General features: G+C 40.5%; 1 protein-coding gene across 1 annotated transcript in view; it reads right to left on the bottom strand.

Moving 5' to 3' along the window:
• ryr2a (ryanodine receptor 2a (cardiac)) overlaps positions 1 to 19351 on the bottom strand; it is a 392644-nt gene that overhangs the window by 263834 nt on the left and 109459 nt on the right. Inside the window, exons 20-28 of the mRNA XM_041973182.1 lie at positions 17729 to 17933; positions 17530 to 17634; positions 7328 to 7431; positions 5150 to 5233; positions 4885 to 5044; positions 3512 to 3659; positions 3234 to 3337; positions 1191 to 1295; positions 185 to 359 (exon numbers count right to left, since the gene is read on the bottom strand). Coding sequence (XP_041829116.1) covers positions 185 to 359; positions 1191 to 1295; positions 3234 to 3337; positions 3512 to 3659; positions 4885 to 5044; positions 5150 to 5233; positions 7328 to 7431; positions 17530 to 17634; positions 17729 to 17933 — 1190 coding nt within the window. The remainder of the gene's footprint in view (positions 1 to 184; positions 360 to 1190; positions 1296 to 3233; positions 3338 to 3511; positions 3660 to 4884; positions 5045 to 5149; positions 5234 to 7327; positions 7432 to 17529; positions 17635 to 17728; positions 17934 to 19351) is intronic.

The following is a 19351-nucleotide window of genomic DNA, read 5'->3' on the forward strand; positions in this document are numbered from 1 at the left end:
TGAATGTCCCTAAAGGCCCCAAGTGAACTGATCTGAATGAAATTTAAGAATATTTGAGTTGCACGGTGGCCTCTGGCTTCCTCCCACAGTCCATAAACATGCATGTCAGCTTTATTGGTGATTCTACATCCACAATGTGTGAGTGACTGATTGTCTTGTTTCTTGTGTGTGTTATCAAAGACACCTTCTCCTGTTTCAAAGTCTTTGAAGGCGAGCTCAGATCCAGAATCATCCAGTAGAACTTCTCCATTCAGCGTGAACATCATGGTATGCTCATTTAGATCTACCATGCACCCCACCACATCCCCCGTCTGCCACGCGCGCCCAAAGTGCTCGTTGCCCTGATGCCAGCGCTGCACCTGGAAAACACAAGCACACATACAGTACAAGGACGGTGAGTGGGAATTTTTCTGCCCATCCTGAAACATTTCTAATTTGAAGGACCATGATTCTTTCTCCCTTGGTTACTATGGTGATAACAGCTGTTGATGGGACATTTCTGTATCCACTGCATAATAAAACTCTGATCTCATCAAAGGCAATGCTACAATAAGTCTCAGGAGATTTCATTTTCCTAGTGTTCACAAATTTTCCTAGGAGTGTTTCCATGGCAACGCCAAAGCCCTGAGATGAGTATATCAGTCAGACAATCCTACTGAAACATCTTCATCTGAAAACGGATAACAAACATTTATTTCATGTCTATCTTTCTTAAAATGACCTCATAGAAAAACCAACTAAAGTAAAAACTACTGAGGTTTAGATTCATCCCTCTGCTGAGGGTGAATGTTGATGAAAACAGCTACCATCAAAATAACCCAACAATTATAATATTCTGCTATGGGTTATGATCTACTTCATTAACTTAAGTCTGATATGTTAATGCAGCCTCCAAACATCCCGGACAGTAATCTGCTGCGATGTGATGGTGTCTGAGGGAAGCAAACCCAACTAACAGAGATCACAACCCACAAGGACCAGAAGACCAACTGACATCCTGGAAGAAGTTCACACCCTGATGAATGTATTTCTATAAGTGAGGATCATGTGTGTTGAATGGAAAGCCAGGAAGGGGAAACTCTGGAGACATGGTTAATTTTGCTTTGTTGAATTGATTTGAATGAAAAGAATAATTTAAGCTAGCCAAACTGTACATTTAATCAGTATGATGATAAATAAAATCCAGCCACCTTGAAGCCATCAAAGACGAAGGCCTGGTCATCAGATCCCAGCTCCTGGTCTGGCAGGCATCCTGGTCTGGCCCAGCCCACCCTCATCTCCCCAGCAGTTAACACCTGGAAGAAGCAGAATCCTGAATGGATGATGAAAAACTCACCTGTATTGCTTACAGTCTACAAAAAAACCACCACTCACCAACTGGATTTATCCAAACAACTATTTTTAGATGTCTATACTCTAATAACAATCTCGTTAAAAATAATTATAAATAAAACCAGAATTCAATTATTTCTAACCCCCCCCCCCCTTCCAGGACATGACCACTGATCCAGCCCTGCCGGACTCTTACCCTATTGCTGAATAAATCTGTTATTTTATACATTCCATCTGCTGTGTGTGGTTGAATTTCCAGGTCTTCACAGTCACCCATTACAAAAAAGTAGTTCCAGGGTGATGTTCAGCACGGTGTAAAGTAGTTCCAGGGTGATGTTCAGCACGGTGTAAAAAGTAGTTCCAGGGTGATGTTCAGCACGGTGTAAAAAGTAGCTCCAGGGTGATGTTCAGCACGGTGTAAAAAGTAGCTCCAGGGTGGTGTTCAGCATGGTGTAAAAAGTAGTTCCAGGGTGATGTTCAGCATGGTGTAAAAAGTAGTTCCAGGGTGATGTTCAGCACGGTGTAAAAAGTAGTTCCAGGGTGATGTTCAGCATGGTGTAAAAAGTAGTTCCAGGGTGATGTTCAGCATGGTGTAAAAAGTAGTTCCAGGATGATGTTCAGCACGGTGTAAAAAGTAGTTCCAGGGTGATGTTCAGCATGGTGTAAAAAGTAGTTCCAGGGTGATGTTCAGCACGGTGTAAAAAGTAGTTCCAGGGTGATGTTCAGCACGGTGTAAAAAGTAGTTCCAGGGTGATGTTCAGCACGGTGTAAAAAGTAGTTCCAGGATGATGTTCAGCACGGTGTAAAAAGTAGTTCCAGGGTGATGTTCAGCATGGTGTAAAAAGTAGTTCCAGGGTGATGTTCAGCATGGTGTAAAAAGTAGTTCCAGGGTGATGTTCAGCATGGTGTAAAAAGTAGTTCCAGGATGATGTTCAGCACGGTGTAAAAAGTAGTTCCAGGGTGATGTTCAGCATGGTGTAAAAAGTAGTTCCAGGGTGATGTTCAGCATGGTGTAAAAAGTAGTTCCAGGTTGATGTTCAGCATGGTGTAAAAAGTTGTTCCAGGGTGGTGTTCAGCATGGTGTAAAAAGTAGTTCCAGGGTGGTGTTCAGCATGGTGTAAAAAGTTGTTCCAGGGTGGTGTTCAGCATGGTGTAGCATCTCTTCTTCTAACATGTCTGGAAACGTCTGGGAAGTGAGGAGACCAGTTGCTGGAGTTTTAGGAGAGGAATGTTGTCCCATTCTGGTCTGATGCAGGATTCTAGCTGCTCTACAGTCCTGGACCTTGGTTGCTGGGTTTCTGCTTCCATGAAGCTCCAGAAGTTGTGTACTGGTGAAAGGTCTGGACTGCAGGCAGGCCAGTTCAGCAGCCAGACTGTTCTCCTGTGAAGCCATGCTGCTGTGATGGATGCAGGATGTGGTTCAGCATCGTCTTGCTGAAATCTGCAAGGCCTTCCCTGAAAGAGACGTTGTCTGGATGGGAGCACATGTTGCTCTAAAACTTCCATGTACTTTGCCTTAGACCATTTTAGATGAGCTTTGGTCCAGAGAAGATGGAAGAAGCTGGTTCTGGATCCTGTTCACAACTGGCTTCTTCTCTGCATGATGGAGCTTTAACCCTGTGGGTTTCAGGGTGAACTGTGTTCACAGACAGTGGTTTCTGGAAGTCTTCCTGAGTCCATGCAGTGGTTTCCAGTAGAGAATCATGTCTGCTTGCACATAGATTCTGCCTGATTCTCAGAACCCTTTTGTTATTTACATTTTACACAATGTCCCAACTTCTTTGGAACTGGGTTTGAATTTTGGAGCTACAGAATGCGTAAATAATTTACTACCTAGAAGCAATTTAATACTGGTTAACAATAGAAAAAAAACTACAGTTAACTTGCTTCTTGTTTCTTACCTCCAGCTCAAAGTACCACTTTCCAGCTTTAACACTGTAGGTTTTCTCTGCTCTGAAGATGCGGAACCGCTCAGCGGACATATTGCTAAGATCAGATTGAGCTGCTGGATAGGAGAGAAGGAGGCACAGGTGAGACATTCTGATAACTACATTGTCATAGACAGAGAATCCATTACCCTTCTCTACAAAACGATTCCTTATCAATGACACATCATTCCATTATCAATAACCATCACCAAAATTTATTCAGTAAAATATAATAATCATGTTCATCACACCATGGTCCTGATCAGGAGCTTCCAGGTTGTATCCATATCCCAGCAGGGTTCTGACAGCCTCTCTCAGACTGTCTTTGTTGGACTTCTTGGTTCTTTCATCCAGTAGGGTGTAGGGGACGAGACGAGGATTCCTACGGCTCTTCACATCCTGAAGGGTACAAACAAAGGACATATTCATCCTGAAGTAATCTAAAGCTCAGCAGATAGCATGAAACCTCCTTCAGATGAGCAGTGAAGCAGCTGTTAGACTAACAACATGGATATACCAAACATACAGGTGATGTATTTTACTCGCGGAGAAATGTTAACTATTAACAACTTTCATCAGAACTCACATAAAAGACGAATGATGAATGTTAGAGACCAGCTACTAAATCATTGGTTGAAAATGGACCTTTCTGAGCATGCTGCCATGCAAAAAACCCATCACCACCTGGATTTAACTAACAGGTAACGGCCTGTTGATTATTGGATAATTCCTGCAGGATGATCATCTTTCAGCTTCAACTACTTATTTAAACCCAACTGATTGAGTATGTTCCCAAGTCTTAAACAACCATGAGGAAATACACATCCGGGTTGTGGAAATGGGGCTCAGACTGTGAAAGAGTGGTTCAGAGAACAGGAGGCATCATGTTCACACATGGATCGGCCACCACAGGGTCCAGACCTGAACACCAAGGAGGATCTCTGGGATGTGCTAGAGGTAGGATTCTCCCACCATCACTACAAGATCTTGGTTACGTTGCAGAACCTTATCGATGTGATGCCACAGACAATGCTCCTGGACTCAGAGATGCAGGAGGTCCAGCCATGTGCTAGAGGGACTTTTCTCTGGACAGTTCCCGTAGGAAACACTAAAGACATTTTTATGAGAATTAAATGAAAAGATGAAAAGAAAAATGATGCAACTATAAGTTTAAAGCAAAACTATAATAAAGAATTAGAAGTTAAAAAATAATAATGTGCTCATTAAAAATCTCTTTTCTCACAGCTGATTCAGTGTTTTCCTATGAGTCAGATTTTTTTCCACACACCTCTGGTTTCTAACACAGCCATTTGTCTTCAGAGGAAAAACTGAATTTATGTTTCTAACATTATTAGTGGACGGAAAAGCTCCAAAGCTAAAGATGTTTATTGATCAAAAGGTGTTAGTTTTCTGTTGTGTGTCTGTGGTTAATCTACTGTCTTATCTGTACTTGTTTGGTCTGATGTTTTAATGTCTTGTCTGCTTTGGAACACGTCTTCCCCAGGTTCCCCTCTGGGTTGGCTTTAAAGGTACAAATGAAGAAATATATCTGCTGTCAGGTTGTTTCTGCACCACCCTGTACCACAGCAAGGCACACAGTCTTCCAGTATCAGCAGCCTTTCACCTGCTGGATGCCGTACGTCCAGCCCTGCCGGATGCGGTCCCTGGCCCAGACATTGTGTGCATTCTCAGCCAGTTTGTCCACCATGGCCTCCTGGGTGGGGGTGAGTTTGATGTGACTCAGATCCAGAGGAGCAGGCTTGTAGCCACTGGATAGCTGATATCTGCATAGAGTGAATTAAAACACCATTTGATGTTTCGTTTGAGCCATGAAACTACAATCATCCATTTTCTCCATCATGAACGTATTAATCACTGTTGAGAATTACGTTGGGGATAGTCTCATGCTCTTCACTTTCTCCACAGCGTGTTCATCTGCGAGTCCAACATGGCAACCCAAGGCAAGCAGAGTCCTGCAACACACAAATGCAACGGAAACTTAACTTTGAGTGAAGGTTTCTAATGGTAGTACGATGGTTCTATGTTTTACAGAAACATGTTTTTGTATAGATAAACAAAAACCTGCCTTTTCCTGTGAAGGCTGAAAAGTGCCACCATTAGAGACATAAATACAGCATGCAGCAATTAATGAAATGTGTCATTAACTAAAACTGGAAAAACATTAAGAAATTATATATATATATATATATATATATATACACACACATTATGTGTGTGTGTGTATGTATATTACTAATTAAAGTAGAATTTCATTAAACGTATCATTTTTTAACATTTAATTATTTCATGGTGTCCATGCTGCAAAGCATCATGGATTTTTTTCTTAAATCACATTCTTCTACTTACTTTGGTTGGTTTGTTTGTTTGTTCTTTAGTTTTTATCCTAGTAACTAACAGGTATTGCCTTCAAACCTCTAGATCAGGGGTGTCTGATTCAGCCCTGGAAGACTGGTGTACTGTAAGCTTTGGCTGTTTCCTGCTGCAGCACCTGAATCAGATTAATGGATCAACATGATTGGGCAGAACTTGACGAGTTGAGGAAAATCAGTTAATTGGTATCAGGTGTGTTGAAGCCGGAAACATCTAAAATCTGCAGGACTGCGGCCCTCAAGGACCAGAGCTAGACACCCCTGGTTTAGATAAATCCTGCCACCTTTGATGCAGATGGTCTGCAGGGATCTTTCAGGTGGGATGAATTGATAATGAATAATCAGACATTGCTCAGCAAATAGTAAAATATTTATGTTTTACAGTTTAATTCATTTAAATTACTTAAAGAGAGCTACAATTAAGGATTTAAATAAATTTACTAACCTCTTTAAGTAATCAATGACATATTTGATCCATTCTATATGCTTTTAATTCCAGTATTAATCAATGACACATTTAAGTTCTCATAATGTTGGTTTCTGATTTTGGTTTTTCTGGTCTTGCCGTGTTTAGTTCTGTTTCCTGTTTTATTTTTGTAGTTATTTCCTTTGTGTCGCATATATAAACTTAAGTCCCCGGTTTCCTTTGTCTTCTTGCCATCTATTGTATGCCATGCCTTGTGGGTGTTCTGGCCTGGGTTTGTTAGTTTAGCTGTAGCTGAGCTTCTGTCTTGTTTCCTGTTTTATTTTGGTTTCCTCTTGTGTATTCTGTTTTGCTTTCCTGTTCCTTTGTACACCTGATTTAATGTGCTCCACCTGCACCCTATTAGTCCCCCTGTGTGTGTATATGTATCTCATGGTTTAGTCTGTGCAGTCAGGTTTAGTTTTGTATAGTTAAAACCTGTGTTCCTGCACCTGTTTGTCTCCTGCTTCCAAGTAAGCCTGCATCCAGGTCCTCATCCAAACCGCAACCCTGACATTAGTGGTTACTGCTAAATTTAATGAATGTGTTTCTTCCCACTAATTAAAGACATAATTAATTATTCAATGGCACTTCCACACTAGTTGGTATTTTCTAAAAATACCTCACACATTTACGATTTTATAGCAATTTAACTGATCGGTGGAGGAAACAACAACAAAAAATAATCTTTCTGGTTTCTGGTTAAATGTTCTCATTTCGACTATTTTCCTGATTCTGTTCATTCTCATGATAGACTTGTGTAAGTGTGGTTCTACTCAAACCTGCAGCCATGTCATGGTAGATGGTCGCAGCTGTGGAAGACCTAATAATACTTTAAAAAGAGGAAAAATACCCAGAGATCATTCTGCAGCAGTTTCTGCTGTTAAGCCTGGATTTCTTCTCTCATTTAACATTTATTTACAATGGAAAAAATAAGTATGTAAAAACTTTAGCTAAATTTTTGTTCATTTTTTCTCTTCACATATAGATAATTCACTCAATGTCTTTTCTAGTTGTGGTGAAAATGTGGACTGTGGAGGGAAAAGAAGGCATGCATGTGCACATAGCTTCCATTTCACTGATATTTATAAATGAAAAGCATGGCTTTATAAATCTGATTAGCCATATCTGTGGACACAGTTTTGCTCGTGAACATATTCCTGACTCAGGATTCAGCTGATGTCACAGCTGCTGCTGCTGCATTGATGCATTACTTGAGTGTCTCCAGAGACATCTGTAAGTTGTAGCTTCTTTCCTGTTCAGGAAGCTTGGAAAACTCCACCAAGCAGGGATGTTGCCGCTTGTTGTCATCACGCACCTGCAAAACACAAACACACGTGTGAAGGTGGTGGTGAGGGCAGGAGAAGGATGACTGCTGGCTGCCTCCTTTTCATTTATTTAGTGGTCAAAACAGAAGATCTCTGCCCGGGAAGCTCCAGATCAGTTACAGCACCCCAACACACTCATGGTGATTTCTACATCTACGTCTCTCCTACAGTTCCAGCTGGGACAATCTGATAATTCTGTACTCCTCACCTCCACATAGCAACCTGCAACCAAAAGGACTTTAGTAGGTGGTCTGAAACCATAGACTGGAAAGCACTTAGAACATCACATAAAGACTACCTTAACCCTGAAGATTTTAATCCCAGTATAAACCAGTCTGTAGCAGCTTTTAATCCCAGTAGAAACCAGTCTGTAACAGCTTTTAATCCCAGTATAAACTAGTCTGTAGCAGTTTTTAATCCCAGTATAAACCAGGCTGTAGCAGCTTTTAATCCCAGTATAAACCAGTCTGTAGCAGCGTTTAATCCCAGTATAAACCAGTCTGTAGCAGCTTTTAATCCCAGTATAAACCAGTCTGTAACAGCTTTTAATCCCAGTATAAACCAGTCTGTAGCAGTTTTTAATCCCAGTATAAACCAGGCTGTAGCAGCTTTTAATCCCAGTATAAACCAGTCTGTAGCAGCGTTTAATCCCAGTATAAACCAGTCTGTAGCAGCTTTTAATCCCAGTATAAACCAGTCTGTAACAGCTTTTAATCCCAGTATAAACCAGTCTGTAGCAGTTTTTAATCCCAGTATAAACCAGGCTGTAGCAGCTTTTAATCCCAGTATAAACCAGTCTGTAGCAGTTTTTAATCCCAGTATAAACCAGGCTGTAGCAGCTTTTAATCCCAGTATAAACCAGTCTGTAACAGCTTTTAATCCCAGTATAAACCAGTCTGTAGCAGTTTTTAATCCCAGTATAAACCAGGCTGTAGCAGCTTTTGATCCCAGTATAAACCAGTCTGTAGCAGTTTTTAATCCCAGTATAAACCAGTCTGTAACAGCTTTAAATCCCAGTAAAAACCAGTCTGTAGCAGCTTTTAATCCCACTATAAACCAGTCTGTAACAGCTTTTAATCCCAGTATAAACCAGGCTGTAGCAGCTTTTAATCCCAGTATAAACCAGTCTGTAACAGCTTTTAATCCCAGTACAAACCAGTCTGTAGCAGTTTTTAATCCCAGTATAAACCAGGCTGTAGCAGCTTTTAATCCCAGTATAAACCAGTCTGTAGCAGCTTTTAATCCCAGTATAAACCAGTCTGTAGCAGCTTTTAATCCCAGTATAAACCAGTCTGTAACAGATTTTAATCTCAGTACAAACCAGTCTGTAGCAGTTTTTAATCCCAGTATAAACCAGTCTGTAGCAGCTTGTAATCCCAGTATAAACCAGGCTGTAGCAGCTTTTAATCCCAGTATAAACCAGTCTGTAGCAGTTTTTAATCCAGTCTGTAACAGCTTTTAATCCCAGTATAAACCAGTCTGTAGCAGCTTTTAATCCCAGTATAAACCAGTCTGTAGCAGCTTGTAATCCCAGTATAAACCAGTCTTTAGCAGCTTTTAATCCCAGTATAAACCAGTCTTTAACAGCTTTTAATCCCAGTATAAACCAGTCTGTAGCAGTTTTTAATCCCAGTATAAACCAGGCTGTAGCAGCTTTTAATCCCAGTATAAACCAGTCTGTAGCAGCTTGTAATCCCAGTATAAACCAGTCTGTAGCAGCTTTTAATCCCAGTATAAACCAGTCTGTAACAGCTTTTAATCCCAGTATAAACCAGTCTGTAGCAGTTTTTAATCCCAGTATAAACCAGGCTGTAGCAGCTTTTAATCCCAGTATAAACCAGTCTGGAGCAGCTTGTAATCCCAGTATAAACCAGTCTGTAGCAGCTTTTAATCCCAGTCTAAACCAGTCTGTAGCAGCTTTTAATCCCAGTATAAACCAGTCTGTAACAGCTTTTAATCCCAGTATAAACCAGTCTGTAGCAGCTTTTAATCCCAGTATAAACCAGTCTGTAACAGCTTTTAATCCCAGTATAAACCAGTCTGTAGCAGTTTTTAATCCAGTCTGTAACAGCTTTTAATCCCAGTATAAACCAGTCTGTAGCAGCTTTTAATCCCAGTATAAACCAGTCTGTAGCAGCTTGTAATCCCAGTATAAACCAGTCTGTAGCAGCTTTTAATCCCAGTATAAACCAGTCTGTAACAGCTTTTAATCCCAGTATAAACCAGTCTGTAGCAGTTTTTAATCCCAGTATAAACCAGGCTGTAGCAGCTTTTAATCCCAGTATAAACCAGTCTGTAGCAGCTTGTAATCCCAGTATAAACCAGTCTGTAGCAGCTTTTAATCCCAGTATAAACCAGTCTGTAACAGCTTTAAATCCCAGTATAAACCAGTCTGTAGCAGTTTTTAATCCCAGTATAAACCAGGCTGTAGCAGCTTTTAATCCCAGTATAAACCAGTCTGTAGCAGTTTTTAATCCCAGTATAAACCAGGCTGTAGCAGCTTTTAATCCCAGTATAAACCAGGCTGTAGCAGCTTTTAATCCCAGTACAAACCAGTCTGTAGCAGTTTTTAATCCCAGTATAAACCAGGCTGTAGCAGCTTTTAATCCCAGTATAAACCAGTCTGTAGCAGCTTTTAATCCCAGTATAAACCAGTCTGTAACAGCTTTTAATCCCAGTATAAACCAGTCTGTAGCAGTTTTTAATCCCAGTATAAACCAGGCTGTAGCAGCTTTTAATCCCAGTATAAACCAGTCTGTAGCAGCTTTTAATCCCAGTATAAACTAGTCTGTAGCAGCTTTTAATCCCAGTATAAACCAGTGTGTAACAGCTTTTAATCCCAGTATAAACCAGTCTGTAGCAGTTTTTAATCCCAGTATAAACCAGGCTGTAGCAGCTTTTAATCCCAGTACAAACCAGTCTGTAGCAGTTTTTAATCCCAGTATAAACCAGGCTGTAGCAGCTTTTAATCCCAGTATAAACCAGTCTGTAGCAGCTTTTAATCCCAGTATAAACCAGTCTGTAACAGCTTTTAATCCCAGTATAAACCAGGCTGTAGCAGCTTTTAATCACAGTATAAACCAGTCTGTAACAGCTTTTAATCCCAGTATAAACCAGGCTGTAGCAGCTTTTAATCCCAGTATAAACTACTCTGTAGCAGCTTGTAATCCCAGTATAAGCCAGTCTGTAGCAGCTTTTAATCCCAGCATGAACCAGTCTGTAGCAGCTTTTAATCCCAGTATAAACCAGGCTGTAGCAGCTTTTAATCCCAGTATAAACCAGGGTGTAGCAGCTTGTAATCCCAGTATAAACCAGTTTGTAGCAGCTTTTAATCCCAGTATAAACCAGTCTGTAGCAGCTTTTAATCCCAGTATAAACTAGTCTGTAGCAGCTTTTAATCCCAGTATAAACCAGTGTGTAACAGCTTTTAATCCCAGTATAAACCAGTCTGTAGCAGTTTTTAATCCCAGTATAAACCAGTCTGTAGCAGTTTTTAATCCCAGTATAAACCAGCCTGTAGCAGCTTTTAATCCCAGTATAAACCAGTCTGTAACAGTTTTTAATCCCAGTATAAACCAGGCTGTAGCAGCTTTTAATCCCAGTATAAACTAGTCTGTAGCAGTTTGTAATCCCTGTATAAACCAGTCTGTAGCAGCTTTTAATCCCAGCATGAACCAGTCTGTAGCAGCTTTTAATCCCAGTATAAACCAGTCTGTAGCAGCTTTTAATCCCAGAATAAACCAGTCTGTAACAGCTTTTAACCCCAGTATAAACCAGTCTGTAGCAGCTTTTAATCCCAGTATAAACCAGTCTGTAACAGCTTTTAATCCCAGTATAAACCAGGCTGTAGCAGCTTTTAATCCCAGTATAAACCAGGGTGTAGCAGCTTTTAATCCCAGTATAAACCAGTCTGTAACAGCGTTTAATCCCAGTATAAACCAGGCTGTAGCAGCTTTTAATCCCAGTATAAACCAGGCTGTAGCAGCTTTTAATCCCAGTATAAACCAGTCTGTAGCAGCTTTTAATCCCAGTATAAACCAGTCTGTAGTAGCTTTTAATCCCAGTATAAACCAGTCTGTAACAGCTTTTAATCCCAGTACAAACCAGTCTGTAGCAGTTTTTAATCCCAGTATAAACCAGGCTGTAGCAGCTTTTAATCCCAGTATAAACCAGTCTGTAGCAGCTTTTAATCCCAGTATAAACCAGTCTGTAGCAGCTTTTAATCCCAGTACAAACCAGTCTGTAGCAGTTTTTAATCCCAGTATAAACCAGTCTGTAGCAGCTTGTAATCCCAGTATAAACCAGTCTGTAGCAGCTTTTAATCCCAGTATAAACCAGTCTGTAACAGCTTTTAATCCCAGTATAAACCAGTCTGTAGCAGTTTTTAATCCCAGTATAAACCAGGCTGTAGAAGCTTTTAATCCCAGTATAAACCAGGCTGTAGCAGCTTTTAATCCCAGTATAAACCAGTCTGTAGCAGTTTTTAATCCAGTCTGTAACAGCTTTTAATCCCAGTATAAACCAGTCTGTAGCAGCTTTTAATCCCAGTATAAACCAGTCTGTAGCAGCTTGTAATCCCAGTATAAACCAGTCTGTAGCAGTTTTTAATCCCTGTATAAACCAGTCTGTAACAGCTTTTAATCCCAGTATAAACCAGTCTGTAGCAGTTTTTAATCCCAGTATAAACCAGGCTGTAGCAGCTTTTAATCCCAGTATAAACCAGTCTGTAGCAGCTTGTAATCCCAGTATAAACCAGTCTGTAGCAGCTTTTAATCCCAGTATAAACCAGTCTGGAGAAGCTTGTAATCCCAGTATAAACCAGTCTGTAGCAGCGTTTAATCCCAGTCTAAACCAGTCTGTAGCAGCTTTTAATCCCAGTATAAACCAGTCTGTAACAGCTTTTAATCCCAGTATAAACCAGTCTGTAGCAGCTTTTAATCCCAGTATAAACCAGTCTGTAACAGCTTTTAATCCCAGTATAAACCAGTCTGTAGCAGTGTTTAATCCCAGTATAAACCAGGCTGTAGCAGCTTTTAATCCCAGTGTAAACCAGTCTGTAACAGCTTTTAATCCCAGTATAAACCAGTCTGTCGCAGTTTTTAATCCCAGTATAAACCAGTCTGTAACAGCTTTTAATCCTAGTATAAACCAGTCTGTAGCAGCTTTTAATCCCAGTACAAACCAGTCTGTAGCAGCTTTTAATCCCAGTATAAACCAGTCTGTAACAGCTTTTAATCCCAGTATAAACCAGTCTGTAGCAGCTTTTAATCCCAGTATAAACCAGTCTGTAGCAGCTTGTAATCCCAGTATAAACCAGTCTGTAGCAGTTTTTAATCCCAGTATAAACCAGGCTGTAACAGCTTTTAATCCCAGTATAAACCAGTCTGTAGCAGTTTTTAATCCCAGTATAAACCAGGCTGTAGCAGCTTTTAATCCCAGTATAAACCAGTCTGTAGCAGCTTGTAATCCCAGTATAAACCAGTCTGTAGCAGTTTTTAATCCCAGTATAAACCAGTCTGGAGAAGCTTGTAATCCCAGTATAAACCAGTCTGTAGCAGCTTTTAATCCCAGTCTAAACCAGTCTGTAGCAGCTTTTAATCCCAGTATAAACCAGTCTGTAACAGCTTTTAATCCCAGTATAAACCAGTCTGTAGCAGCTTTTAATCCCAGTATAAACCAGTCTGTAACAGCTTTTAATCCCAGTATAAACCAGTCTGTAGCAGTGTTTAATCCCAGTATAAACCAGGCTGTAGCAGCTTTTAATCCCAGTATAAACCAGTCTGTAACAGCTTTTAATCCCAGTATAAACCAGTCTGTCGCAGTTTTTAATCCCAGTATAAACCAGTCTGTAACAGCTTTTAATCCCAGTATAAACCAGTCTGTAGCAGCTTTTAATCCCAGTATAAACCAGTCTGTAGCAGCTTTTAATCCCAGTATAAACCAGTCTGTAACAGCTTTTAATCCCAGTATAAACCAGTCTGTAGCAGTTTTTAATCCCAGTATAAACCAGGCTGTAGCAGCTTTTAATCCCAGTATAAACCAGTCTGTAGCAGCTTGTAATCCCAGTATAAACCAGTCTGTAACAGCTTTTAATCCCAGTATAAACCAGTCTGTAGCAGCTTTTAATCCCAGTATAAACCAGTCTGTAGCAGCTTTTAATCCCAGTATAAACTAGTCTGTAACAGCTTTTAATCCCAGTATAAACCAGTCTGTAGCAGCTTTTAATCCCAGTATAAACCAGTCTGTAACAGCTTTTAATCCCAATATAAACCAGTCTGTAGCAGTTTTTAATCCCAGTATAAACCAGGCTGTAGCAGCTTTTAATCCCAGTATAAACCAGTCTGTAGCAGTTTTTAATCCCAGTATAAACCAGGCTGTAGCAGCTTTTAATCCCAGTATAAACCAGGGTGTAGCAGCTTGTAATCCCAGTATAAACCAGTTTGTAGCAGCTTTTAATCCCAGCATAAACCAGTCTGTAACAGCTTTTAATCCCAGTATAAACCAGTCTGTAGCAGCTTTTAATCCCAGTATAAACCAGTCTGTAGCAGCTTTTAATCCCAGTATAAACCAGTTAGTAACAGCTTTTAATCCCAGTATAAACCAGTCTGTAGCAGCTTTTAATCCCAGTATAAACCAGTCTGTAGCAGCTTTTAATCCCAGTATAAACCAGTCTGTAACAGCTTTTAATCCCAGTATAAACCAGTCTGTAGCAGTTTTTAATCCCAGTATAAACCAGGCTGTAGCAGCTTTTAATCCCAGTATAAACCAGTCTGTAGCAGCTTTTAATCCCAGTATAAACCAGTCTGTAGCAGCTTTTAATCCCAGTATAAACCAGTCTGTAGCAGTTTTTAATCCAGTCTGTAACAGCTTTTAATCCCAGTATAAACCAGTCTGTAGCAGTTTTTAATCCCAGTATAAACCAGGCTGTAGAAGCTTTTAATCCCAGTATAAACCAGGCTGTAGCAGCTTTTAATCCCAGTATAAACCAGTCTGTAGCAGTTTTTAATCCAGTCTGTAACAGCTTTTAATCCCAGTATAAACCAGTCTGTAGCAGCTTTTAATCCCAGTATAAACCAGTCTGTAGCAGCTTGTAATCCCAGTATAAACCAGTCTGTAGCAGTTTTTAATCCCAGTATAAACCAGTCTGTAACAGCTTTTAATCCCAGTATAAACCAGTCTGTAGCAGTTTTTAATCCCAGTATAAACCAGGCTGTAGCAGCTTTTAATCCCAGTATAAACCAGTCTGTAGCAGCTTGTAATCCCAGTATAAACCAGTCTGTAGCAGCTTTTAATCCCAGTATAAACCAGTCTGGAGAAGCTTGTAATCCCAGTATAAACCAGTCTGTAGCAGCTTTTAATCCCAGTCTAAACCAGTCTGTAGCAGCTTTTAATCCCAGTATAAACCAGTCTGTAACAGCTTTTAATCCCAGTATAAACCAGTCTGTAGCAGCTTTTAATCCCAGTATAAACCAGTCTGTAACAGCTTTTAATCCCAGTATAAACCAGTCTGTAGCAGTGTTTAATCCCAGTATAAACCAGGCTGTAGCAGCTTTTAATCCCAGTGTAAACCAGTCTGTAACAGCTTTTAATCCCAGTATAAACCAGTCTGTCGCAGTTTTTAATCCCAGTATAAACCAGTCTGTAACAGCTTTTAATCCCAGTATAAACCAGTCTGTAGCAGCTTTTAATCCCAGTACAAACCAGTCTGTAGCAGCTTTTAATCCCAGTATAAACCAGTCTGTAACAGCTTTTAATCCCAGTATAAACCAGTCTGTAGCAGCTTTTAATCCCAGTATAAACCAGTCTGTAGCAGCTTGTAATCCCAGTATAAACCAGTTTGTAGCAGTTTTTAATCCCAGTATAAACCAGGCTGTAACAGCTTTTAATCCCAGTATAAACCAGTCTGTAGCAGTTTTTAATCCCAGTATAAACCAGGCTGTAGCAGCTTTTAATCCCAGTATAAACCAGTCTGTAGCAGCTTGTAATCCCAGTATAAACCAGTCTGTAGCAGTTTTTAATCCCAGTATAAACCAGTCTGGAGAAGCTTGTAATCCCAGTATAAACCAGTCTGTAGCAGCTTTTAATCCCAGTCTAAACCAGTCTGTAGCAGCTTTTAATCCCAGTATAAACCAGTCTGTAACAGCTTTTAATCCCAGTATAAACCAGTCTGTAGCAGCTTTTAATCCCAGTATAAACCAGTCTGTAACAGCTTTTAATCCCAGTATAAACCAGTCTGTAGCAGTGTTTAATCCCAGTATAAACCAGGCTGTAGCAGCTTTTAATCCCAGTATAAACCAGTCTGTAACAGCTTTTAATCCCAGTATAAACCAGTCTGTCGCAGTTTTTAATCCCAGTATAAACCAGTCTGTAACAGCTTTTAATCCCAGTATAAACCAGTCTGTAGCAGCTTTTAATCCCAGTATAAACCAGTCTGTAGCAGCTTTTAATCCCAGTATAAACCAGTCTGTAACAGCTTTTAATCCCAGTATAAACCAGTCTGTAGCAGTTTTTAATCCCAGTATAAACCAGGCTGTAGCAGCTTTTAATCCCAGTATAAACCAGTCTGTAGCAGCTTGTAATCCCAGTATAAACCAGTCTGTAACAGCTTTTAATCCCAGTATAAACCAGTCTGTAGCAGCTTTTAATCCCAGTATAAACCAGTCTGTAGCAGCTTTTAATCCCAGTATAAACTAGTCTGTAACAGCTTTTAATCCCAGTATAAACCAGTCTGTAGCAGCTTTTAATCCCAGTATAAACCATTCTGTAACAGCTTTTAATCCCAATATAAACCAGGCTGTAGCAGTTTTTAATCCCAGTATAAACCAGGCTGTAGCAGCTTTTAATCCCAGTATAAACCAGTCTGTAGCAGTTTTTAATCCCAGTATAAACCAGGCTGTAGCAGCTTTTAATCCCAGTATAAACCAGGGTGTAGCAGCTTGTAATCCCAGTATAAACCAGTTTGTAGCAGCTTTTAATCCCAGCATAAACCAGTCTGTAACAGCTTTTAATCCCAGTATAAACCAGTCTGTAGCAGCTTTTAATCCCAGTATAAACCAGTCTGTAGCAGCTTTTAATCCCAGTATAAACCAGTTAGTAACAGCTTTTAATCCCAGTATAAACCAGTCTGTAGCAGCTTTTAATCCCAGTATAAACCAGTCTGTAGCAGCTTTTAATCCCAGTATAAACCAGTCTGTAACAGCTTTTAATCCCAGTATAAACCAGTCTGTAGCAGTTTTTAATCCCAGTATAAACCAGGCTGTAGCAGCTTTTAATCCCAGTATAAACCAGTCTGTAGCAGCTTTTAATCCCAGTATAAACCAGTCTGTAGCAGCTTTTAATCCCAGTATAAACCAGTCTGTAGCAGTTTTTAATCCAGTCTGTAACAGCTTTTAATCCCAGTATAAACCAGTCTGTAGCAGCTTTTAACCCCAGTATAAACCAGTCTGTAGCAGTTTTTAATCCAGTCTGTAACAGCTTTTAATCCCAGTATAAACTAGTCTGTAGCAGCTTTTAATCCCAGTATAAACCAGTCTGTAGCAGCTTTTAATCCCAGTATAAACCAGTCTGTAGTAGCTTTTAATCCCAGTATAAACCAGTCTGTAGCAGCTTTTAATCCCAGTATAAACTAGTCTGTAGCAGCTTTTAATCCCAGTATAAACCAGTCTGTAGCAGCTTTTAATCCCAGTATAAACCAGTCTATAACAGCTTTTAATCCCAGTATAAACCAGTCTGTAGCAGCTGTAGTAAAATATCATCACATTTACCCCACAGAGCTACATACTACCGCTCCTGGTGGTGGAGGTACACCTCAGGGAGACCCGTTGATCTAAAAGAGTTTTAAGGGTTAAAACTGTGACTGAGTATGTTATTGGTTATTACAACTTCTGTTTGGACACTGAAGTGCTTCTTTAAAAATATGCCATGGATCAATTTGAGTGATGTAAGTCTGAGATAAGAATAAGAAGCATGAACATTAAATGTAAATAAGATGAAGAGCACTAATGTCTAAAATTCCTGTAAAACAATGTACTCACTATTTCTGACAAAGGATCAGAATTATTCCAGCATGAAGTTTATCTGACACTCACGGCTCCGTATGTCCAGCCCAGTTCGATCTTGTTCATCACCCAAAGTTCGTGGATGTTTTCTGCCAGTTTCTCCCTGATTCTCTCTAAGTGTGGTGGCAGAACAATCTAAACAAAACAGACACATACAAGTTAGATTCGTTACTTCTGAGTTGCTTTGCCTTGTTTAGTGTGCTTAGTTGTAAACCATCAATGTCTCCACCTGGCTGGTGTCCACAGGTGTGGGGGTGAACGCTGCCTGGCTCAAGGTGGCAGTAGGGCCCAGCAGGTCTCTGGCTGCCGTCTCGTCCTGACTAGCCTCCAGCTTCAGCTTCTCCCTGGGCAACACTGCCTCATAGCAAGGAGCATAGCCGGTAGGAGGGAGGAATTTAAACTCCCCATGGCGACCACCGAGGAGGAAGCGTACCCTGCAGTGGGAAAATATGGTATCTCTGACCAAATACTAACAAATATTAAGGGAAACCTGCAATCATAAAAATGTACTTTTCATATACTCTCCAGGTACCATCCGGGTATCATCCAGGTATTATCCGGGTAACATCTAATGACTACCCGGGTACCATCCAGATACTTTCCAGATACCATCAAGGTACATCCCATATACTAGCCAGGTACTATCTGGGTACCATCCAGATACTTCCCTTATACTATCCAGGTACTATCTGGGTAGGATCTAGGTACCATCCAGGCATTATCCAGATACCATCCAGGTTCGTTCCATATACTATCCAGTTACTATCTGGGTACCATCCAGGTACTATCCAGATACCATCCAGGTTCGTCCCACATAATATCCAGGTGCTATTTGGGTACCATCCCTGTACTATCCAGATACCATTCAGGTAAGTGTTACATACTATCCAAGTACTATCCAGGGTACCATCCAAGTATTTTCCAGGCACCATCCAGGTACTATCGAGATACCATCCAGGTACATCACATATACTATCCAGATACTATCCGGGTACCATCCAGGTACCATCCAGGTACTATCCATAAACCATTGAGGTACTTCCTATATACTATCCAGGTACTATCCGGGTACCATCCAGGTACTATCCAGGTACGTCCCACATACTATCCAGGTACTATCCGGGTACCATCCACGTACTATCCAGATACCATCAGATAAGTCCTACATACTATCCAGGTACGATCTGGGTACCATTCAGTTACCTTCCAGGTACTATCCATAAACCATTAAGGTACTTCCTACATACTATCCATGTACTATCCGGGTACCATCCAGATACTCTCCAGGTACTATCCTGATACCATCCAGGTACTTCCCATGTACTATCCTGGTACTCTCTGGGTACCACCCAGGTACCAGCCTGGTACCATCCAGATACCATCCAGGTACATCCCATAACCTATCCAGGTACTATTCAGGTACCATCCAGGTCCTATCCGGGTACAATCTAGGTACCATCTGGATACAATCAGGTACTATCCGGGTACCATCCAGGTACTATCCAGCAACTTTCCAGGAACTATCTAGGTACTATTCGGGTACTGCCAATGTACTATCCGGGTACCATCTGGGTACAATCCTGGTACCATTCAGATACCATCCATGTATTTCTCTCACACTATCCTGCTATGATACAGGTAATATCTGGGTACCATCCAGATACCATCCAGGTTCTTCCCATATACTATCTTGGTATTATCTTGGTACCATCCAGATACCCTCCAGGTACTATTTAGATTCCATCTAGGTACTTCCCATATGCTATCCAGGTACTATATAGGTAATATCCGGGAACCATCCAGTTACCATCCAGATACTGTCCAGACACCATCCAGGTATGTCCTATATAAA

Source organism: Melanotaenia boesemani, chromosome 21 (assembly GCF_017639745.1).
Source record: "Melanotaenia boesemani isolate fMelBoe1 chromosome 21, fMelBoe1.pri, whole genome shotgun sequence".
Lineage (NCBI taxonomy): Eukaryota > Metazoa > Chordata > Actinopteri > Atheriniformes > Melanotaeniidae > Melanotaenia > Melanotaenia boesemani.